Here is a 24,838-nt window from a genome sequence, read left to right on the forward strand (position 1 = left end):
GTTTTGGTTCTCGCAGCCTGGTAACAGGCTTGTTAGGGTTTCCACCTGAGAGTGGCCAATATAAGCCTAGTGTGTTTAGGGCTGATTGTCTCACCTGGGAGAGCAGACAGGGAGTTTGCTCAGAGACACTTGAAAATCTATCCGTGAGTGTTGTGCTGTGCTTTTGTTGCTGGTGAGGGCATTAGGCCCTGCCAGGTTCTGGTAGTGAGGGAATTACCTGTGAAGTTAGTGCCCCGACAGGGCTAGGATTTATGTTTATGTTTTCTTTATGTTGTTTCTGATATTGTACAATAAAGACTGGCGCCGACCAGCTTGTACTTGCATCCAGTCTGGCGTACTGTTTCCCAGCTGCTGTGTGTGAAAGGAAGGAGTCCTCTACCCAGGAGAGGGACCCCCTAACCTAACTGTGTCACAATATATACACAATAGTTTTTTTTCAGCATCTATGAACCTACCCCCCCACCGTCCAATCCCCATGCAGAGTGAGGGCTGGGTGGCAACTTTTCCTTTTTGGGAGTGTAGTATTGGGCAGTGGCATAATAGCCCACCACTGCACACCCAGCCCATTGCCAACATGGAGGAGCAGCAACTGACAGCTACTTGAGCTTGTATTATTATTATTATTATTGTTATTATTTTATAGGGATCATAAAACTCAAAAGCAGCAGGGCATCAGCAACCAAGTGTTAGGTGCCCTCTTGGGGAGTTTGGAGTGGCTGAGCGTATCAGTAAGGGAAGGAGAAACACATGAGGGAAGAGGGCCCTGCTCGTGAAAGCTTACATTCTAAAGAGGAGGGGCAGACAGACAGGAGTGACACAGATGGGGTAGACAGTGAGGAAGAAGCATGGAGCAGCAGGTTAGCATGAAGGCTTTTATGAAGTAGTGGATCTTGAGAGCTTGTTTGAAGATTTGTAGAGAGGTGGAGAGTCTGATAGGGTGGGGGAGAGAGGTCCAGAGGTAGGGAGCAGCACAGGCAAAATCTTGGAGGCGGGAGCAGGAAGAAGTAATCAGTTGGCAAGAGAGGCGGCATGCATTTGTTAATGGAAGTGGACGGATAGAAGTGTGAAGTGAGATGAGATCAGCGATGTAAATGGGAGAGGATTGGGTGAGGGCTTTGTACGTTAGTGTAAGAACCTTGAATTGGGTTCTGAAGGTGAAGGGAAGCCGGTGTAGGGCTTGTAGGAGAGGGGAGGCAGATGTAGAACGTTTTTTAGAAGAAGATGAGCCGAGCAGCAGCATTGAGGACAGATTGAAGAGAGGTGGGAATCAGGGAGACCAGATAAGAGGAGGTTACAATAGTCCAATCTAGAGACGACCAGTGAGTGGATGAGGGTCTTAGTTGCCTCCAGGGTGAGAAGGGGTCTGATCCTGGAAATATTTTTGAGATGGAAGCGGCATGACTGTGAGAGATACTGAATGTGTGGTTTGAAGGAGAGGGTGGAGTCACAGATAACTCCAAGACAGCTCACTTGGGAACTAGAGGAGATAGTTGTGCCATTAAAAGATAATGAAGTTGTGGGCAATGAGGTTATCACGGAGGGTGGGAAGATGATTAGCTCAGTCTTAGACATGTTAAGTTTAAGAAAGCGCTGGGACATCCAGGAAGAGATAGCAGAGAGACAGTTGGAGATACTATTGAGGAGTGAGGGGGAGAGGGCAGGGGAGGAAATGTAGTTCTGAGTATCATCAGCATAGAGATTATATTGTAGGCCAAAAGAGCTGATGAGTTTACCTAAAGAAGATGTATAGAGGGAGAAAAGGAGAGGTCCAAGAACAGAACCTTAAGGAACACCTACCATTAGTGGAAATGGGGGGGGGAAGAGAAGACAGAGAAGGAATGGTGAGAGAGGTAGGAGCACAGCAAGGAGAGGGCAGTATCACATAGACCAAGGGAGTGAAGGATCTGCATGAGGAGAGAGTGGTCAACAGTGTCATAAGCAGCAGAGAGGTCAAGGAGAATGAGCAGAGAGTAGTGGCCCTTAGATTTGGCAGCAAGGATGTAATTGCTTACTTTTGTAAGGGTGTTTTCAGTGGAGTGGAGAGAATGGAAGCCTGACTGAAATGGATCAAGCAGGGAATTGGAGGAAAGAAAGGCGGTAAGGCGGTTGTAAATATCTTGCTGAAGGAGTTTGGAGAGAAAAGGGAAGAGAGAGATGGGTCAGTAGTTGGAGAGAGTGTTAGGATCAAGGGTAATTTTTTTTAAGAATGGGCGAGACATGGGCATGTTTGAATGCAGAAGGGACAGTACCAGATGAAAGAGAGAGATTGAGGAGGTGGGCAAGATGGGAACAGGCAAGGGGAGAAAGGTAGCAGAGGAGGCTGGAAGGTGGTGAAGATCAGATGAGGGCCATGACTTCCTCTCCAGATACAGGGAAGAAGGATGTCAGAGTCGGTAAGATGGATGGGGAGGAGTGGTCAGGGTAAGGAGGGGAAGGAGTGCTAAGGGTCTGTTGGGATATAATGTCGTGACATAATGAGTCAATTTTAGATGTAAAGTAGGTGGCAAAAGAGGGGAGGCGAGGAGGGGGTGGGCAGAGGAGGGATTTGAAGGTGGCGAAGAGATGCCAAGGGTTTGAGGACTGGGAGGAGATGAGGTTTTTGAAATATGACTGTTTAGAGAAGAAAGCACTGTAGGATTAGAGCATAAACTTGTAATGGAGGAAATCTGCCGTAGAGCGTGATTTTTTCCACTGTCGCTCGGCAGTTCTTGAACACTTTGGCATGTATCTGGTGCATTTGGAATGCCAGCCTTGAGGTGTGCTTCTGTGGGGGTGAGTAGTGATCACAGGAGCAACAGAGTCAAAAGCAGAAGTTAGAGAGGCATTGTAGAGGGAAGTGGCCTGTTCAGGGCAGGAGAGAGAAAGGATAGGGAAGAGAAGTGAGTCAATCAGGGAGGAAAAAGCAACAGTGTTGATAGCCTCAATGCTGCGCTTAGTAATGGTAACCTTAGGAGGTAGAAGAAGGCAAGGAGAGAGGGATAGGTTAAAAGAGAGAAGGTGATGGTCAGAGAGGGGGAATGAGGAATTGGCGTAATCAGAAATGTCACAACTGTGAGTAAAGACCAGGTCAGTTAGTGCCCACTCACATGGGAGGGTGAGGAGGTCCATTTTGGAGAGACCAAATAAAGATGTTAGGGTAAGGAGTTTAGAGACAGTAAATTCTGTGGGAATGTCAATTGGAATATTAAAATCATGTAGGATAATGGAGGGAAGGTCAGAGGAGAGAAAGTGAGGGAGCCAGGAAGCAATATTGTCCAGGAATTTGGAGGGAGGGCCAGGAGGACAGTAAATGACAGCTACTTGGAGGTGTACTGGTTGAAAGAGGCGTATACAGTAGCATGAACTTCAAATTCAGAGAATGCAAGGGATGGTTCCGAGAATATGAGTCGGTATGAGTAACTGGGGGATAGAAGTACCCCAACACCACCACCATGACGACCCCCAGGCCGGGGGGGGGGGTGTGTGGGAGAAGTTGAAGACCCCAGAGGATAGAGCTGCAGGAGAACTGGTGTTAGAGGGTGAAATCCAGGTTTCAGTAATTCAGGGAGTTGGAGATGAAAAGGTCATGGGCTGGGACCAGTTTATTACATACTGACCTGGCATTCCAGAGGGCACAGGATAGAGGGACATAGTTTGTGGGAGAGATGTGAATGAGATTATCAGGGTTGCTGTGGCATGGAGGTGAGATTAATTTGGGGGACTGAGATGAATAGAGTGTAGTGATTGTGCGGGCCCCAGTGCTAGGAAGGGGGAGGGGGGCAGGGAGGGAGTTTAATGAGATGGAGGTGGGGTGAAGCGACAGGGAGAGGAGGGTGGGAGGAGAGATTAGCAGTGGGGTAGAAGAGAATGAAAGTGGAGTAATGGGAGCAGAGTTGGGGAGGAAGGCAGACAGAGGAGGGGAGATAAGGGAAGGAGGAAGCGGAGGAGACCAGGGGGAAGGATAAAGGTGGAAGCAAGGGGCAGAACAAAGGAGTAGGTAGACACTGAGTGAAGCGGGGAGTTGAAGAAAACATGGTCATGGTGAGGATGACGTAAATAGGGGAGAAAAACTGAAGTATGAGGTAAGAATGTGAGAGGAAGTGCAGGAGATTTCAAGAAATATAAGTAAAAGTACAATGCAGGAAAAGGTGTCTGCACAACAAAAGTTTATTATTGAGTATAATAAAAGTGGAGATTTGATGGGAGCAGAAATTGAATATAATGTAGACAGTGGTAGTAGCTAGATGATGTAAGACTAGGCAAAAGAGCGAAGGTAAAAATACATTATTAGAGAGGCAAACTGACATTAACACAGATACAGTATGCATTGAGATTTATATACAGAGTCAGCACAAACAGTAGAAAGTGAGGCACAAGGTTTTTGTAGCGACCAAACAGGGAGTCCAGTGATGAATGTCCTGTCTTGTACTAAAGAGATTGTGAACTCACATTTGTTGATCCAATTTTGTCCATATATAGTTTGGCTTTTGAAAGAGTGAAGTTAGATTGTTTTCATTCTGTTTAATGCCAAAATTAGATTTATAATGTAAAGCGCACTTTTAAATTCAGCCCTTATATACTTATATAATTATATAAGGCCCTAATGATGAACCTTACATAGGAGACCTGGCATGTGAATCCACTGATTGCTAACAACCCCCAAAACACTCCCACTAGTATGTCCAGCAATAAATTAACTTAAACAAACAGGCCATCCCACAAACCTAACACCTGGGTCTATACATCTATAAGCTAAATAAAAAAATAAATAAAAACACATCAAATAGAGATGATATGCGATTTAACATTACTTATAAGTTAAAAACTGAGAGTTGAAGTAATTTACCTAAACACGTTTTTAAGGCTGGGCAATAGAAATGCAATTAAGCAAGATGCTGGGTGCTGTAGTCATTTACCTGTATGACGAAGAGAGAAGAGAGGATGCATTATTTCACGAGCAATAGCAGCTGAAGATATAAGATATAATGCCGGTATAACGCCAAAATTAGATTTACAATGTAAAGTGCACTTTTAAATTCAGCACTTATTATTTTCAGCACTACAGCCATGTCAGCAGCCATGTCAGCAACCAAGCGAGCACAGCTAGGTTTTCCCTATATTATGGAGCCCTAGGCAATCGCTTGAGTTCGCCATCAGCTTGTGCGACCACAGACAGAATGTGAGATGTGAACCAGTAGCAGAAGGCAGGCATGGCATTACTTAGGGCATGAGCAGGCCCAGACAAACCAAAATGTACAAAATAATGAGACAGAACCAAACACCTACATTTACTTATACTGTGAGATAAAATAGAACTGTGGGCCTAATTTAGACCTGCTCGCGAGCGTAGGACGCTTGCAAGCGGGTCGATGGTGCCCTAATGCGCATGCGCACGACGGAGGGAGCTCCGTCGTGCGCATGCGCGAGACCCGCATAGCGACAGCCAAGCTGTCGTTATGGGTCTCGCACCAAAGGGGGTGTGCTGTTGATGGTGACTGACAGCACGCCCCCTTTGGTGGGCGTGCGGGGGGCGTGGCTGCCAGACGGAGGCGTTCCCACGGGAATGCCTACAGTTTGGGTCCGGCCCCACTGACATCACTAGTGATGTCAGTGGGAGTGATTTTGGCTCTGATAGAGCCAAAATCACTCCTGGGCTTGCGGCCACGAGACCCTACCGCAGGGTCTCGTCGCAAGCTCGATGGTCGTGATGGTCTTGACCATCGCGACCATCATCATGGACGCTCGCTATAGCTGTGGGTGGTAACCCACAGCTATGCGAGCATCAAAGACGCCGCTCCAAGTTGAGGTAGGAGGGCCCTGATTCAGAGCGAGCGCTCTGGTCAGAGCGTCCGGCTCTGAATCAGGCCCAGTAAACCATGTTTAATACAGGTTGAGTATCCCATATCCAAATATTCCGAAATACGGAATATTCCGAAATACAGAATATTTTTAGCATGACTGAGAAAGTGAAACCTTTGCTTTCTGATGGTTCAATGTACACAAACTTTGTTTAAAGCACAAATTATTAAAAATATTGTATAAAATAACCTTCAGGCTGTGTGTATAGGGTGTATATGAAACCTAAATGAATTTCATATATGTACACAAACTTTTTTTGATGTACAAAATTATTAAAAATATAGTATAAAATGACCTTCAGGCTATGTGTATAAGATGTATATAAAACATAAATGCATTCTGTGTTTAGATTTGGGTCCCATTCCCTAGACACTTCATTATTTTATGCAAATATTCCAAAATACGGAATATTCCGATATCCAAAATACCCCTGGTCCCAAGCATTTTGGATATGGGAGACTCAACCTGTATTATTATTATTTTTATTGATAAGATTCTGCAAAATTCTGCAGCACTGTACAGTGGGCAAATAGAAAACGGGCATATAAATGAAAGAAATGAATGATGTTAGCGAGTTTAAAGGCAGACCGGTAATATATTGCTGTTTGCTGACGCCAGTAGACTAATGTAACGTCCTAAGCAAAACACTAAAGAAAAAGCATCACCATAAAACAAACTAAAAACTGTTTTCTGTGTTTACTTTATGTTTGTGTATAGCACAATAGTATTTCCCATAGAATGAGTACTGTGTAACTGCATGTACTACTACGCCTTCCCGCAGGCTCTCCGTACAGAGATAAAATCACCATCGCTATTCTCCAGCTGCAAGAGGAAGGGAAATTGCACATGATGAAGGAGAAGTGGTGGCGGGGGAACGGGTGTCCGGAGGAGGACAGCAAGGAGGCCAGCGCTTTAGGAGTGGAGAACATTGGCGGTATCTTCATAGTGCTCGCTGCAGGACTCGTTCTATCAGTCTTCGTAGCAATTGGAGAATTCATCTATAAATCCAGGAAAAACAGCGATATAGAACAGGTGAGAATGTCGTTCCTTTGTGCATTAGCGTTAAAGCAGGTGGCTGTTATAATAATCAGCTGGGAGCTACAAATATGTCCTCTTGCATCTTTGCTACGCACGCTGCAAATCGCGCCATGCATGGTGCGAGGCATGCGCCCGCAAGGGGGTACGTGCACTGCGTTCGCATCTGCGACCCCGTGGGATTGTATGGTGCTATCGCAGTGCGCGTGATGCGTGCGGACATTTGTAGCACGATCGGCAAGGATGCATGAGGACACATCTGTAGTCTGCATTGTGCGAGATACATGGCTGCACAGGTCTGTAACCCTCGACAACCAATCAGATCCTTGCTTTCATTAGCCTGCCTTATACACAATCAAAGCTTAATATTAATTGGTTGCCATGGATTACATTATTGTATACATTTTAGAATATTTATTATTTGTTAGTCATTAGGAAATAACTCATGGTATTTACTAAAGTAAGTGGAGTGGAGATCTTGCCCATAGCAATCAATCAAATTCTAGCTATTATCTTCTAGAAGGTATTAAGTAGAATCTGATTGGTTGCTATGGGCAACATCTCCACTTCTAAAAATCCGCACTTTAGTAAATATATCCCGTAGTGAGGCAATGTCTCACAGTTAACCTGTGGCCTACGCTCAGTTATGGTTTATACACAGAACTAATGAGCATACAGCCTATATTTGCACCAGTAATAACCAGTGACTCCATTGAGTTACAGCTGTTCGGGGGCGAGGTGTTGTTACAATAGCCATGGGAACAGTACTCATCAAACAAATGCAGTTTATAGACAATTTTTATGCACTTTTATAAATATTGGTTGAGCACATAGAATGGCCGCCTTGCATACTTGCCTAGCCTCCTTATTCGGCCGGGAGCCTCCCTAAAATCGGGTGCAGCTCCCGGCCTTCCCCCCGGAAAGGCAGGCAAGCCTCCCGGCAGCCGCCGACCTCTCCGTTCCCCTGCAGTAATAAGATAATTCCCCTTGTAGCAGGGGGGGCGGTGACGTGATTCTCAATGAATTGCGTAATTTTGGCCCTGCCCCCTGCTTCACAATGCCAGTAATCTCAGCATTGCGTAGCGGGAGCGGGACCAAAATGACGCGATCGTGTGGCCATGCCCACAAATGTCAGCCAAGCTCCCTGATTTGCAGATCTAGCTGCCCCCTCCTGGAAGGGGCAGGCAGAAAGTCAGCAACCCTGTTGGGGTGTATGCCGCATGTGCTTCGAAATTGTGATGGTGTCACAAACCAAAAAAGTTCTTTGAACATTATTTGGATATTATATAAATATAGCTGCATTCATTGTACAGGCCAGGGTTAGGCAACATACAGTGACCCAGCTGCTGTGGAACTACACATCCCACCAGCATGTCCTGCCACAGATTTAGTATGCCCAAACAGCAAAACTGTGGCAGGGCATGCTGGGATGGGCAGTTCCACAGCATTTGGAGTGCCACAGGTTGCCTACCCCAGAGCTGGATTTAGACCTAATGGGGCCCTAGGCAAGATACCAGTTTGGGGCACCCCTCCCTCAAACAATCCATAGTACTTTATTTGCATTCCTGATTCATGCAAAGCATCCCTACCCTAATCCTGACCCTAACTCAACCCTAAGCTCAAACCTGACCCTAACCATAACCTCTAACCCTAATACCGTAACCGCTAAACCCTACACCATCAGTAATACCCCAAGTCAAACACCTAACCTGACCCTAATACCCTAACCCAAACTGATACACCAACCCTAATACCTTATCCCTAATACCATAACCCAAACTAAACCTAATAGCCTAAGGTTATACTCCTCATTATCCATTGATTACATCACATAGGCCTGAGGAGTGCTAAGGATTAGAAGGTAGCTGCGAGGTGGCATCTGCAGTGGGGGCTGTGGTGTGGCCATGTCCAGTATTGTTTGTGACTGTGCTCAGCTTAGTGCAATGATGGGGATGAGTCATCACCATTACACCCCCCCCCTTATAGGATTTATTTTTTTATGGTAGGTGGGGAGTGGACAGGACTGCATTATAGTATAGTATATTACAAGTACCTAACATGAAAATGCCATCTTCCTGGAATGATGTACTAATAATATCATGATCATCATAATGTATATTACTATATGCTTGTAATATAAGGCAGTCCTATCCACTTCCCAGACCCCATCTAAAATAAGAAATAAATCCTACATAATTCAGTCTATATTAGAGTAGTTGAGAATAGCACAGTACTTACCCTATCTGCCTGGCTGCTCTGATTCCCTGAGATCTGGATCCTTGGTCACTGTCTCACTCAGCCAGACTCTGCCTTGGCCTGTCCCTCTGCTCCTCGCTGGGTGCCGCCAATGCATACTGCTGGTGGCAAGCTGCAAGCCTGGCAATCAGTAGCAGAGGCTGCTGTGCTGGGGGTGGGCTGGAGCTGGATGGGGCTGGTCGGTGACCCTCCTCCTCCCTCTTATGCACAGTCACTCTGTGACAATGCAGACAGCGGCGCTGCAGCAGGACTCTATATGCGGGTCCTCGTGACAAAATGCTGGGAGCATTTTGACCGGCCAGATGTCTTGGGGAAAAGGGGCCCGTCTAGGACCCTGTGAGTCAAAAGGGGCCCATCCACGGGCCCCTTGGGATTCGCGGGGCCCTAGGCGAGCGCCTAGGTTACCTTGTGGGAAATCCGTGCCTGGCCTACCCCTGGAATAGGCATTGTTTTCTGGACAATTTAATGGGGTTCTACATGTAAGAAACATAATTTTATTTCATAATGTGCCATTTTATTACATCAGAACAGCTAAGTTAATGCGGCTTGAATCGGTTTCGTTAATTCGTGGTTAAAATAGATGCAACAATTTACAGGTGGAAGCAGTGTGCTAAATTTCCCCATTAATCCAGTAACTAATGATGCGTACACACATAGCGATTTAAAAGGACGATTTGAACGATAACGATATTGTTATACCGTTAGCTATCAAACCGTCCTTTTAAATGGTCCCTACCAACTTACCTTCGACCAGCAATGCGCAGCCACATTTGGATGATAGCGATATCGTCCATCGGCCGTGCATGACGGTCACCTTGCTCGATATCGAGAAAACTACTACAGGGACCCGCAATCGTTCATCGCGGGTCGCTAGAGTTGGTGGGCAGTTGGTGGTGTGTTGATGATATACAGTCAGGTGCATAAATATTGGGACATTGACAGAATTTTCATATTTTGGCCTCTATTCACCACCACAATGGCTTTGAAATGAAACAAACAATATGTGTTTTAACTGCAGACTTTCAGATTTAATTTGAGGGTAATTACATCCAAATCAGGTGAACGGTGTAGGAATTACAACGGTTTCTATATGTGCCTCCCACTTTTTAAGGGGCCAAAAGTAATGGGACTATCAACTCAAAAGCTATTTCATGGACAGGTGTGGGCTATTCCCTCGTTATTTAATTATCAATTAAGCAGGTAAAAGGTCTGGAGTTGATTCTAGGTGTGACATTTGCATTTGGAATCAGTTGCTGTCGACTCTCAATATGAGATCCAAAGAGCTGTCACTATCAGTGAAGCAAGCCATCATTAGGCTGAAAAATCAAAACAAACCCATCAGAGAGATAGCAAAAACATTAGGTGTGGCCAAATCAACTGTTTGGAACATTCTTGAAAAGAAAGAACGCATCGGAGAACTCAGCAACACCAAAAGACCCGGAAGACCACGGAAAACAACTGTGGTGGATGACAGAAGAATTATTTCCGTGGTGAAGAAAAACCTCTTCACAACAGTTGGCCAAATCAAGAACACTCCCCAGGAGGTAGGTGTGTATGTGTCAAAGTCAACAATCAAAAGAAGACTTCACAAAAGTGAATATAGAGGGTTCACCACAAGATGTAAACCATTGGTGAGCCACAAAAACAGGAAGTCCAGATTAGAGTTTGCCAAACAACATTTAAAAAAGCCATTACAGTTCTGGAACAACATCCTATTTACAGATGAGACAAAGATCAACTTGTACCAGAGTGATGGGAAGAGAAGAGTATGGAGAAGGAAAGGAACTGCTCATGATCCAAAACATACCACCTCATTAGTGAAGCATGGTGGTGGTAGTGTCATGGCGTGGGCATGTATGGCTGCCAATGGAACTGGTTCCCTTGTATTTATTGATGATGTGACTGCTGACAAAAGCAGCAGAAAGAATTCTGAAGTGTTTCGGGCAATATTATATGCTCATATTCAGTCAAATGCTTCAGAACTCATTGGACGGCGCTTCACAGTGCAGATGGACAATGACCCGAAGCATACTGCAAAAGCAACCAAAGAGTTTTTTAAGGCTAAAAAGTGGAATGTTATGCAATGGCCAAGTCAATCCCCTGACCTGAATCCGATTAAGCATGCATTTCACTTGATGAAGACAAAACTGAAGGGAAAATGCCCCAAAAACAAGCAGGAACTGAAGACATTTGCAGTAGAGGCCTGGCAGAGCATCACCAGGGATGAAACCCAGCGTCTGGTGATGTCTATGCGTTCCAGACTTCAGGCTGTAATTCCCTGCAAAGGATTTGCAACAAAGTATTAAAAAGTGAAAGTTAGATTTAGGATTGTTTAGTTTGTCCCATTATTTTTGGCCCCTTAAAAAGTGGGAGGCACATATAGAGACCATTGTAATTCCTACACCGTTCACCTGATTTGGATTTTGAATTACCCTCAAATTAAATCTGAAAGTCTGCAGTTAAAGCACATCTTGTTTGTTGCATTTCAAAGCCATTGTGGTGGTGAATAGAGGCCAAAATATGAAAATTCTGTCAATGTCCCAATATTTATACACCTGACTGTATATAGATCATCCAACACACCAGGCACAGTGCAGGGCGATCAGCCAGCGATATCGCATCGCTGGCTGATCGTTACGTGTGTATGCACCGTAACACTCTTAAATTAAAGACATGTTTTGCAAAAATACTGTAGGATCAGCATACTAAATAAAGATTTTTTTTCTATAACCTTATACTGGAATTGATGCCATAATTTAGCATTATCTGAATTGTTTGCATGGACTTGCACGATGAACTTACCACTGTGCTCTAATTTATGTTCGGTTGATATGCTGTGAGCAGGCATACATTATGGGCACCACTGGAGAACCCATAACAACAAAACCATTGGTTGAAGCTTAATATCCCATAGACATCTCCTGTTCGCGCTGCTCGTGGCTTTTATCCCAGTGGTTTTGCACACTGTCCATTGATAAATCTTCTGGGTTGAATTTTTCTCTTTTGAAATAAATTGTACGGCAATTTATTAGGGGGTGGTTTTGCCTGTAGTAATTTATTAGGGGATGCTTTGCCTGTAGTAATTCTGTTGGTTTGAAAACTGCCTAAAAAACGCAGTTTTACAAAACTTCCATGGAGTAAATCTCCCAATAGGTATTTTCCATCACGTGCTTTCCTATAAAGTTTGCTGCCTGAGATCTGCCCCAATTACATCCAACAGCCATCAGGAAGGCAAACTGTAATCGCCCCACTTGTCTGTGCCTGTCTAACATTCACTGATAGTGGAACATTGGGAGGTGGCCAGAAAAAGTTCCAGGTGTCCTGTCCGTGCAGTTCCCAAGACCCAACATTAGGGGGCATTTGCCCTGCAAAGAGGATGGAGCATATCCTGGAAACACTATTGTAGGGCTGCTTCATAACCGTCACTGTCCAACTTCACATTCCCATCTAAGCACGAAACATAGAGCATGCTGGGATATCTGCATACAGTATTGCACATGAAAGTGAGAAGTATTTACCATGCGGATCAGAGCATTGTTTCCAGCTGTTTCGGGTGGCTTGCCTGCACAAATTACATCACTCTACCTCACTAGGATCCTTACACTGTGCATGTACAATTACATTTACAACTTACAGTATTGCATGTATTTTTCATTTGCATTTATGATCTAGTGTTTTCCCATCATTTCTGTTGTATTTGCTTTGACGTTATGTTGAATTCTATGTACTGCGATTATATCATTGTCATATTATTATTTGTTTATGCATGTCTTATTTTGTTTTCCATTCCTTTTGCATGCAAAGGCCTTTTGTTTCTTTTATGGGCTACAATGTAAACCAGCTCACCCGTCTAACTCTACTTCCGGGACCACTCTATCAACCGAACTAGACTGTGGCAAATTACTTCGGGAGGAGAGAGGAATACGGACACAACCTTCTATTCACACCGTATAATATAAATAAAAGGTGTGTCCTTGTATATCAAGAATATCAGTGCACATTTGTTTTGCTGGTGATGGAGGCGAGGTCGGCTGATACATAAACTACCTCAGTGCATAACTGTATGATTTTAGATAGATGACAGACAGATAGATAGATAGATAGATAGATAGATAGATAGATAGATAGATAGATAGAGGACAGATAGATAGATAGATAGATAGATAGATAGATATGAGATAGATAGAAGACAGATAGATAGATAGATAGATAGATAGATAGATAGATAGATATGAGATAGATAGATAGATAGATAGATAGATAGATAGATAGATAGATAGATAGATAGAGGACAGATATATAGATATGAGATAGATAGATATATATGAGATATATAGACAGATAGATATGAGATAGATAGATATGAGATAGATAGATAGATATGAGATAGATAGATAGATAGATAGATAGATAGATAGATAGATATGAGATAGATAGATAGATAGATAGATATGAGATAGATAGATAGATAGATAGATAGATATGGGATAGATAAATAGATATCTATAGATAGGGATCGATAGCTATGAGATAGATAGATATGAGATAGATAGATATCAGATAGATAGATATCAGATAGATAGATATCAGATAGATAGATAGATATTAGATAGATATGAGATAGATAGATAGATATGAGATAGATATTAGATAGATAGATAGATAGATAGATAATGGGATCGATAGATATGAGATAGATCGATATGGGATAGATAGATAGATAGATAGATATGAGATCGATAGATATGAGATAGATAGATATGAGATAGATAGATATAAGATCGATAGATATGAGATAGATAGAGAGATAGATAGATATGAGATAGATAGATATGAGATAGATAGATATGAGATAGATAGATAGATATATATGAGATAGATAGATATTAGATAGATAGATTTGAGATAGATAGATAGATAGATAGATAGATAGATAGATATGAGATAGATAGAGAGATGGATAGATATGAGATAGATAGATAGATATTAGATAGATAGATATGAGATAGATAGATATGAGATAGATAGAGAGATGGATAGATATGAGATAGATAGATAGATAGATAGATAGATATATAGATAGATAGATAGATATGAGATAGATAGATAGATATGAGACAGATAGATATGAGACAGATAGATATGAGATAGATAGATATGAGATAGATAGATAGATATGAGATAGATAGATATGAGATAGATAGATATTAGATAGATAGATAGATAGATAGATAGATAGATAGATATGGGATACATACATATATGGGATAGATAGATATGAGACAGATAGATATGAGATAGATAGAAAGATAGAGAGATATGAGCAGAGCCGTAACTAGACTCTTTGGTGCCCTGTGCCAGAGAGAGCATTGGCGCCTTCCCCTTCCCCACCTATTTTTTTAAATAGGGCATAAGAGAGTGCACTTAAAAAAGGACCATGGCCTCATATGGAAGGGCCAAGAAAAAGAGAATTACGGGAGACCAGAAGATGCTGGGGATTAAAGAAGAGGAAGTGAGGATGATAATAAACAGGAAAATTGACAGGCCCAAACAGCGCCCCCTGCCCTGCGGTGCCCTGTGCCATGGCACTGGTCGCACTACCCTAGTTAAGGCCCTGGATATGAGATAGATAGATATGAGATAGATAGACAGACTGACAGACAGATATATAAATAGATAGACTGATAGATCGATAGACAGACTGATACGTAGATAGATAATTTTATTAACATATCAGTTTTTTGGGTTTTTTGTAAGTGCTTGCTTGTGGTCAAGTAAAATCATTAATTTCTAATATATCTGCATTATGCTCTTATTCCAATTTAAGAAATTAAGGTCCAAATGTGATTATTTAATTTTTTTAGTGGGCTGCATATGCATCTTATAGTAGTTACCAGCAATTCTGACGTTTACGCATCTCAGTCTATCTTTGCAATGGCTGAATGAGCAAAATTTCCACAGGGCCCCCATAGGTTCCGTGTCTAATGCATGAATTCCCTTCATTGCGCAGTGGGAGGCAGGGCTAATAGGATGCAGTTCACCTCGCCCGCACACTGGCCAGCTGGAGGGGAGAAAATAAAGGTAGGTAAGTATGGTATACAGGGGTGTAGTCTATGCTCAATGCCCACTTATTCATCATAACCAATGTCCATGAATTTGAATGAATAACAAATATCTTTTCATGCTACTTAGCCCAAAACCATCAGCAAGATGATATGAACAATGGGCAGCAAAACCACCCTTGTGTAAGTGCTCTATGTACTAAAAATGTTCATAAAACAAAACAAACCTTCAGGATATTGGGAGTGATAAGCGTGCGCTGCTGATCGCAGATTCCCGATGTATTGGTGGCATTGCTGTGATGTTGGGGACCATACTTGCCTACTTTTTTTTTTCTCTTCCCGGGATAAGCCCAGGTAAGAGAAGCAGGAGGATGGTGATGGGGGGGCGGGGCCTGACGGGTTTCATCACTAAACCCCACCCCCTCGCTGCAAAGTGCAGCGATTGGCTCAAATTTCAAAAGGGGTGGTGCCAAATGACACACATCATGAATCGCAACATTAAGCCCTGCCCCCTGCATGGAGACCCGCGATCTCCCAGAAAATTCTCCCCATTCTGCCCACTTCACTAGGAAGTGGACAGGAATGCGGGAGAAGTGCCTACCCTTCCGGGGGTGCGGGGGGTTACACGAAAAAATCGTAAGCCTCCCGTGACTTTCGGTAGAGTAGGCATGAATGTTGGAGTCTTGAGAAAGGTCCTTCGGGACTGAAACGTCGACAATTTATTACCTGGCTTTATCATGATGCTGAAAGATTAAATAATGTGATACTCTGGTGAGCCTTATTTGGGAAAAACTGCTGGATTTTTATATGTATATATATATATATATATATATATATATATATATATGATATGCTATTTGCCCTCCATTAATTAAAATTCAGCCCTTCTTGTTTCTCCAGGAACTGACCAATGAAAGAGCACAGGGCCTGATTCAGACCCGTTCGCTATATGCGTGCGCTCGCAAGCGGCCTGATGATCTGCATATGCGCACGCTTTGTTCTGCGCGTGCGCGAACTACTCACTGTGATCGCATACTGCTCACTCGCCCAGCAAAGGCAGCACAGGGTAATGAGTGACAGGAGAGGCCGTTTGTGGGTGGTAACGGGCAGGACACTAATAACGCGGGGGTTGGAGATGCGAACGCAGGCGTTCCACAGTGTTTCAATGCCGTTTTAGAGGCGTGCATAATTAACAGGCAGCGTCATCGTACACGTCACATGCCTTTTTTCTACACTGATTTCCTCGCAATGCTTGCGCTAGGGTAAAGCTACCGTAAGCACTGCGTTTACATCCGATGGTGCTCAAAGTACCAATGTTTTAATACACTTCCTGGAGATGACGTGTTGCCGGTGGGCGGCTCTGCCTGTGCGATTGGGCGTACGCATACACAAAGTGGCCGCTCGCTAAGACACGGTGGACGTGCTTATGCCTTGGCGAGCGATCGCTTCCTGTGGCGTCACTTTAAAAAATTTGCATACGCATCCAGCGAGCGTACGCAGATAGCGAACGGGTCTGAATCAGGTCCACAGTTCACACATCTCTTATATATAGAATTTTTCAGCTCAATATGAAAACCTTAATGTGGATCAATTTTTTTTTAAAAACAAATGGAAAGGCCGCGCTGCTGATCTGGGAAAGGTCACATGTAATTGCTGCACACAGCACGAAGGTCCTGCTGGTGCAATGCTCAGACCTAAGTGCCGGCGTCCTGGACGAGAAACACAGAACATCCATCATTTCCGCGGGTTTAAAAGCTTACTGTATATAAATAGAGACGAGCGACTCTGCCGTAGCTCAGTTCATGAAATGAGGCAAGATGAGACTCGTGTCTCAGGTGGCAGAATTCTCAGTTATATTTGTTCTCCTTGTTTTTTTTCTTAAGACACTTTTATATTCAGTAGCGTGAGCACAGAGACATTCTAATACTAACAAACAGATATTATTTATCAGAGAGAATGATAGAATCATGATAAATACAGCGTCCATTGTCTATAGGCCATTTATTCAAAACGCAGATTGTCTGCAAAAAATGGAAATAATTTGATGTCATATTAGCCTATGTATACTAATGACAGAAAAAAGCATCATACATACATAGCTTAATCCACATCCAATTATCTGAATAAATTTAATATGCAAACTATTTCAGATAATCAGGGTAGCACGGTGGTGCAGTGGTTAGCTTTGCTACCTCATAGCACTGGGGTCAGGAGTTCGAATCCATCCAGGACCCTGTCTGTGTGGAGATAGTGGGCCTGATTCTGTTCATGGAGTTAAGTATTATTTTGCTACTGCGGGTGTGTGAAAATCCCTAAACACTCCTAGGGCGCATGCGTTACGCTGGGTACACACAGAGGCGCAGTTGCTATCAGTGTTTGGGAAATGTTGCGGGTGTTCTTGGGAGGTGACTATTCAGACTCACAGAGATGGGCCGTCTCATGGGCGTGTTATGGGCGTGTCGTTAAACTGGTTGTGTACACAGACGCTACCATAGGACTAGTGCAGTGGTGTCAAACTTGCGGCCCTCCAGCTGCAGTGGAACTATACATCCCAGCATTCACTGCCACAGTTGTGCTATTAGGGCCTGCTAAAACTGTGGCAGGGCATACTGGGACATGTAGTCCCACAGCAGCTGGATGGCCACTAGTTTGACACCCCTGGACTAGTGCAAGCTTCAATGGTGTGACAGATGGTGACGTCTACAGACTCCTTATCAGTATTACAGACCATACTTGTCTACCCTCCCGATTCGGTAAGGAGCCTCCCGAAAATCGGGTGCCGCTCCCGGACCCCCGGAAAGGCAGGCAAACTTCCCGGCGGCCACCAACCCGTTCAGCCCCCCTGCTATTACTATAAAAAACCCCGCAGTGGGGGGGGGGGGGCGGTGACACGATTCGCAATGAATCTCATCATCGTGGCGGGGCCAAAATGACGCGATTCCGTGACTACGCCCCCATTGCCAGGTAGTATCCCTGGCCATGCCCCCTCTACCGTGCCACGCCCCCTGCTTGTCCCACCTCCCGGAAGGGGCTGCCAGGATGTGGGCAAGCCTGTTGCAGACACTCAAAGTGGGCATCTCAGTCCCGTGGGATGGGCTGGTCTGGCTGCTCGCTCCCGGAAGAGGTCGTCCAAAGCTCGGCAAGTATGCATTAGCATAAATACAATGCGCTGTGAGGGGTTCTAAATTGACTGGAAATTAATGTTATTGAGGTTAATAATACTCTAGGAAGAAAAAAAAGACCAATTTATGTGATTTTAGCTTCTTTTGTAAATTTTTGTAAAAAAATCCAAATCCGAAGCCAGTCACCGCAGTTTGGCAAATCCAAATCCAAAGCCGGATGACGAATTAGAACCAAATCCAAATCCGGCAAAAATGGTCCGACGCACATCCCTAGTTGTAAGTGTAGACGAGATCCAAATGTATATATTATACTGCGAACCAAGGGCCTGATTTAGCACGGATCGCTATTCTGCTTATACGCACGCAGCGCAGTTGCTAATATCAGCGGTGCAATGTAAATGTTTGTATTCGCATTGCGATCACAGCCTGACATAAGGACGCCCACTTCCCCTTACTCATATCCGTATACTAGGGCAACATAGCGAAACAATCGGTAACGTCGAGTACCATCGGACCCATACGCACAGGTAAGGCAGGTCAGGCCTCACTCAGGAATTGCTTCAGCGCACGCTATGAGGCCTCAGGCTACGTACGGTAACGCAGTGGATAATTTATGCACACCCCTGCAACGCCGTTAAAACGCACTGGCATGCCTGTGTTCACTCGACCACCCCCCCATCACCACCCACAAACGGCACTTCCTGTCAATCACTCCATGGGTCTGCGTAGCCTCTGCGATCGCAGTCCTGACCGCAGCATCTGGTTCGCGCACTGCGATGCATGCGCAGTGCAAATTAATCAGCCGATTATGTGCGTATAAGCAACTGCGTTCCTTGCTGCATCAGGCCCAAAATCTGCATCGATATGCGGCAGTTAAAGTGGTAAAATCGCCGGCATTTATAAAAATACTTCTGATTGTTTGCAAAATCTAAACTATATAAATACATGTAATTTTGATGTACCCACACTATAAAAGCCTGCCCACATATGTATATATTATTTGGTAAGGCTCAAGGGTCCTTAGTAATCACATGGTCTGCACAGGCAGAGCAGTAATGTTATTCCAGCTTATCAGGTAGCAATATCCATAGGAGGGCAGGCAAATACCAAGCGCATGGGAAAACTTTCGCCAGTCAGGGGACTTGTAATGGGGCTTTGTCACATAAGTGAAGTACGGGCTATACAGACATATGCGTAACTATGTCTGCTGCCATACGTATCTCCTGCACCTAGTACAGGGTACTGGAAGTGCGCACTGGTGTTGATGACTTGTAGCAAACCAAGGCCCTCATTCAGAGCCGCTCGCAAAAAGCGAGCGCTCGCTCTGAATGAGGGCGGCCACTTTTGTTTTGAAAGGCGGCCTCCTGGCCGCTTGCTAAGCTGTGGGTTACCACCCACAGCTTTAGCGAGTGACCAGGTGATGGTTGCGATGGTCGAGACCATCGCGACCATCGCGGCTTGCGACGAGACCCTTGCGGTAGGGTCTCGTCTACCGCAAGCCCCAGGTAGCTTCCTGCTCTAACAGAGCAGGAAGCTCCCTACTGTCATCACTGGTGATGTCAGTAGGGCCGCCTACAAACGGCAGACGTTCCATCAGGAATGCCTCCGTTTGTCCGGCCACCCCCCCACCCCGCCTACAAAACGGGGCGAGCTGTCGATCAACATCGACAGCCGCCCCTTTTGTAGCGAACCCCGGAGCAAGTGAATTTGCCACTTGCTCCAGAGCTAGCGCACGCGCTCTGCGAGTGCTGCACGTGCGCAGGCCCTCACCATCGACCCGCTTGCGAGCGCATAGCACTTGCGTGCGGGTCTGAATGACGGCCCAAGTGTACACATAGAGGGCAGGAGCATCACAAGATGTTATGCTACAGCTCTGTATACAGTCAGGGAGCACATGTGCCTGATTTCTGCCCAACTCAGGAGCTTATACACATGTCTATTGTATTTTATCTGTGAGCACAAGTGTGCAAGAGCTCCTGAGTCAGGAAATTGGTGTCTATACAACACAACAGAACTATAGGTAGAATACATGGGAGAAAATGGCATTTTGCACACCCGCCTACTCTCCCAGAACGTCCTGGAGACTCCGGAATCTCGGGTGGTTCTCCTGGACGCCTGGCAAAGTGGTCAAGTCTTTTTTTCAGAATCAGCCTCTTTAGGTGTGTGAGCACCTACTCTGATTGCCTTTGATGTGGGCACGCTTGGAGGGGGGGGGGGGGCACTTGCCCAACGCAGGCATGAAATGAAGATCTGCTCACTGACTATGCTTTAGAACACACATGTAGTTTTTCTCTGTTTTGATAAAGTTAGTTTTCCTGAAACAGCGAGAAAATAAGTATGTGACCCAAACCTCTGTGAGAAGTGAATACATCCAGCCTGCTCAGTATAATATTTCAAAAGGTGTTGTGCTATTGAGAACACTGCAATATTCACAAACAGAGCAGCGATCCTGGAACCGGCATTCCGCTCCTTCCCAGTAACCTTTCACATTTTATTTCTCTTTTCCCATCTCTTTAATAAGTATCGTTCCTTTCTAGTATAACCCTCGTCGTACTGCATGACCCCCGCTACATTTTCGGTGGAATTAAAGGATGAAATGTTCTTTTACCCATAAGCCCCTGTATAGATATCATGGCCTCCGCCTTCAGTGGACCAGACCGAAGCAGGGAGCAGACATCAAAAGGTTTTCTTTCTGCAGTAATCTCACCTAACATACGGAGCATTTAATCAGACATTGTTAGTCGAGAAGGTTAAAGCTATAACATTAAAGAGTTTTCATTTTGGATAAAGGAGCGCTAGATCAAAGTCTTATAATTCTTAAAAGGGAAGTTCACATTTTTTTAATTGATCATCGGATGATAAAATATCCAATTATTGTTTTTGTTTTTTATTTCTGCTGTCATAAAATAAGCATATATTAAAATTGTTTCTAACCTATCTACTTGTGAGCATATGTATCCAGTGAGTTTGATGGGATAGTTTGGGCTGTGACATACCCCTTTTTTTTTTTTTTAGCTATACAGAGATTACATTTTATTAAAAAAAACAAAAAAAACAAACCCCTATTCAGCTGAATTTTTGCCGCCTATCACATTTGGGGGGGCGGAATCTGGCCTCAAGTGCAGCCGAGCTGAGTTACACCTGTAGATCTTGGCAAACAGCAATTACTACTTTTCTCTTTGTCTGAAGAATGCTGCTACACTCAGCAAAATAACCCCCTTGTGCTCTAGAGCAGGGCTCGACAAATCCCGGGGGCCAGGTTGCCATGGCTACCAGATTTTCCTGCCTGGCTACTAGATTTTGCAGTGAGGGGGGAAGCAGATCCTCATCAGCTCTGGCGAAAATTCGTGCCTATAGTATTGCGGTGTTCATATCATGCACAGGAGTACATGTGCTGAGTGTCGCCTGTAGTGACTGCTGTGCCTCTGTCCGTCCCGGTCTGCACTGACGACTTCTCTACATCCTGGCCTGCTTTGATCCCTGCTGTCTGTCCCAGTCTACGCTGATCCTCCAGTACGTCCCATCTGTCTACTTTCTCCTATCTCCGGCTGCATAGAGCTCTTCAGTAGTAGGGTCTATGCGTGGCCAGGGATTCTGGAGTGGATTCAGAGGGATAGTGGTGTGACCACGAGGGGAGGGGGGATTTGTTGTACCTTCTGGCACCATTATTTTATGTGAAATGTGGTCCGTTATTACTGGAGGGTGGGGGGTGGAGCAGGGGAGCTTTGCAGAGCAGTGAAGGGGCCTCCATTTTACTGTATCCATTCAACTGTGACCATTTTGTGGACTAGTATAGCGTGTATAACAGTTGCATAACACACAGAGCAGCGCTCCTCACTCACTCCTGTAATTCTTTTGGGGGGACGGTGATCTGGCTCCTACACTTTCATCCTGTCACCTAGATTTTAGAATAAATTGTCAAGCCCTGCTCTAGAGACACCAGTAATTCTACTTTGCTGGTTACAGCCATGAGAAGAAAGATGAATCATAGTGTTTGTGAGTAAATAAAAATCCAAAAACAGATCAATGGTTATCTCCTTTGATTTCATGACCTTAGACAGGGAAGCTCCATCCCTCAAACTCTAATTATAATAGCAGTCATAGTAACGACACAGCAAATATGGCTACAGCATTGTATTTTCATTATACCTTTACGAGCCTTTGGAAACCAAACCAAAATAACCAAATCAAGAATCAAGTGTGCCAGGCCCATCGAACTGGCTATCTGACCCCATCACCCGGTGATAACCATAATTGTGGTCTAACGACTCTTTCCATGCAATGGGATCCCATCAACAGGGGTGTAGAGAGGGGCGTAAGCGGGAACTAAATACCCGGCACAAGCTTGTTGGAGGTGCCCGACGGGGGGCACGGTCCGGGTCAGCTGCTAAAGCAGATCATCTGTGCATCCTGTGCAGTCATTGGTAATGAAATACAGATGTGTCCTTATACAACTAGCGTCTATACTCCGCATGGCACGAGCTTCCACACCACTCACAGTGTACTGGGAACGCTGGGCTGTGACTTTAACCGCACAGGAACTGAAACAGACACGTACAAGGATGCAGATTGAACACAACGGAAACGCTCTCTATTAAATGAGTGTGTGTACAGTGGTATAACTAGAGCTGTAGCAAAGCTGAGGGCTATGACTGGGCCCGGGGGGACTTATATCCCATACAATTCGGTGTGAGCTACGGCATGCACCTCTATACATGGAATTCCGCCAGGTGTCATAAACAGCCAAGAAACTCATTGTTAGTGCTGGGAACAACCAGCTGCTTCCTGGCACCGTAGTTAGTGCAGGCAGCGTTTATACTAAACTCGGGGTATTCATATTCTAAAATATTGCAGTACCAGTGCCTGATATATTAGAATGTATTTTCCCAAAATCTGGGGGAATGATGGGATGTATGGAAGTAAACAATTGAGGCCCCATAATACTGTGCTTCACCTTTGACCCCTGATTCACCTTAAAATGTCTGGAGGTTTAACTTTAACAGAGTTTTCAGAAAGTGTTTTTTGTCTGAACTGTAGGCTCCATTGATGGACAGAGCGTTGGCAACACTGGGGCTGATTCTTTTTCCTTGTCTAGTGGTAATTAACTTTGTTGCGTTAAATTGAAAGGATATTCAAAAATAAATGCTTCCTTCCGATGTCTCCCGATGGGCTACGGTATCCTGATCCCCCTGGGAACTTCTGACTAGCCCTTGGTAGGGCTTCTCTACAACCACAGACTGTGTTTAAGGGGTCTAGTTACTAAGCAGTGTTAGGAGACAGAGTGAAAAGTGATAAGGTGCCAGCCAATCAGCTCCTAACTGTCATTTTTCAAACACAGCCTATGAGATGACAGTTGGGAGCTGATTGGCTGGCACCTTATCATTTTTCACTTTGTCTCCTAACACTGCTTAGTAAATAGACCCCTTCAGTATTGTGCATGAGTTACTGTAGCTTTCACACTGGGCAGACTCCCATCTCGCACATGCGCAGTACCACTTGTGCCACGGAATGCAGACAGGTAAGAACAACCTGAGATGATGTTCTGCTTTTATCTAACACTGTGTTAAGCAGAGATTACCGCAGTGTACTGCATTGCTGGCTGGTCACTTTCCCATACTTGTGTATGGGGAAGCGACATTACTCGGGGGAACTTTAGAAGAAATCTGCAATCACATTCCAGTAACCCGTTCCGCAAATAGCCAGAGCCTGTGAAAAGTCCTTTATTAACGTGATCCGGGTGTAGTGGGAAAAGAGGTGCCTGGTTCACGCTAACTTATTGTCACATGTGGATTTTTTTTAACAGCAGTGGGAAGGGGCTCCAAACCAGTATCTCACCTAGTTCCCATTGCCTCGTGGGGTCTTCATCAGGTTCTTTCAGCAATAAAGATTTCTTCTCTGCAGACAATGCCATCTTAGCGTCTGATCACAGTTGGGAGCAAAGCATTGGCAAAACCATGTGGCCCTGCAGGTAGGGGCTGGGGCAGATTTAAAATGTACAGAGAGATTTAGTTTTGAGAGGGGCGTGTCCAAACTATACTCACTTACTTTTCAGCTCTCTCCTCCGGGAGAAGTCCAGAGGGGAGTTCTCAGATGACTGGAGGTGGGGGCAGGGCCCAACACTACACATCATTAGGCCACGCCCCCTCACTGGGAATACCGTAATTCTCGGGTCAATAAAGAGAGGGTGGGACCAATATGACATGATTTGTATAGAAACACAACATGTTTGCCCCTCCTATTTACCAGTGATTCCGGACATTAACCTCACCATAATGTCCACTTCATTAGGAAGTGGGCACTGAGGGCCTGATTCAGACCCACTCGCAAGCGCTGAGCGCTCGCAACTGGGTCGAGGTTGGCCCAGAGCGTATGCACACAACGGAGCCGGCTCCGTCGTGTGCATGCGCGAGACCCGTATAGCGACGGGCACTCCGTCGCTCCGGGTCTCGCAACAAACGGGGCGAGCTGTCGATGTTGAGTGACAGCTCGCCCCCTTTGGTGGGCGGGCCGGGGGGGGTGGCTGCC

The 24,838-nt window shown here is 44.9% G+C and overlaps 1 protein-coding gene across 10 annotated transcripts in view; it reads left to right on the forward strand.

Annotated features, from left to right (window-relative positions):
* The window catches only part of GRIK1 (glutamate ionotropic receptor kainate type subunit 1), a 547,486-nt gene that overhangs the window by 504,947 nt on the left and 17,701 nt on the right, over positions 1 to 24,838 (forward strand). For 7 of the 10 annotated variants that reach the window (XM_088481656.1, XM_088481659.1, XM_088481661.1 and 4 more), the window contains one exon: positions 6,620 to 6,870. In XM_088481656.1, the coding sequence (XP_088337782.1) occupies positions 6,620 to 6,870 (251 nt within the window). Of the gene's footprint in view, positions 1 to 6,619; positions 6,871 to 12,933; positions 13,096 to 24,838 lie in introns of all 10 variants that reach the window. The other 3 variants (XM_088481658.1, XM_088481663.1, XM_088481665.1) reach the window with 1 other exon arrangement.

Source organism: Taudactylus pleione, unplaced genomic scaffold (assembly GCF_031769625.1).
Source record: "Taudactylus pleione unplaced genomic scaffold, aTauple2 ptg000276l, whole genome shotgun sequence".
In the NCBI taxonomy this organism is placed as follows: domain Eukaryota; kingdom Metazoa; phylum Chordata; class Amphibia; order Anura; family Myobatrachidae; genus Taudactylus; species Taudactylus pleione.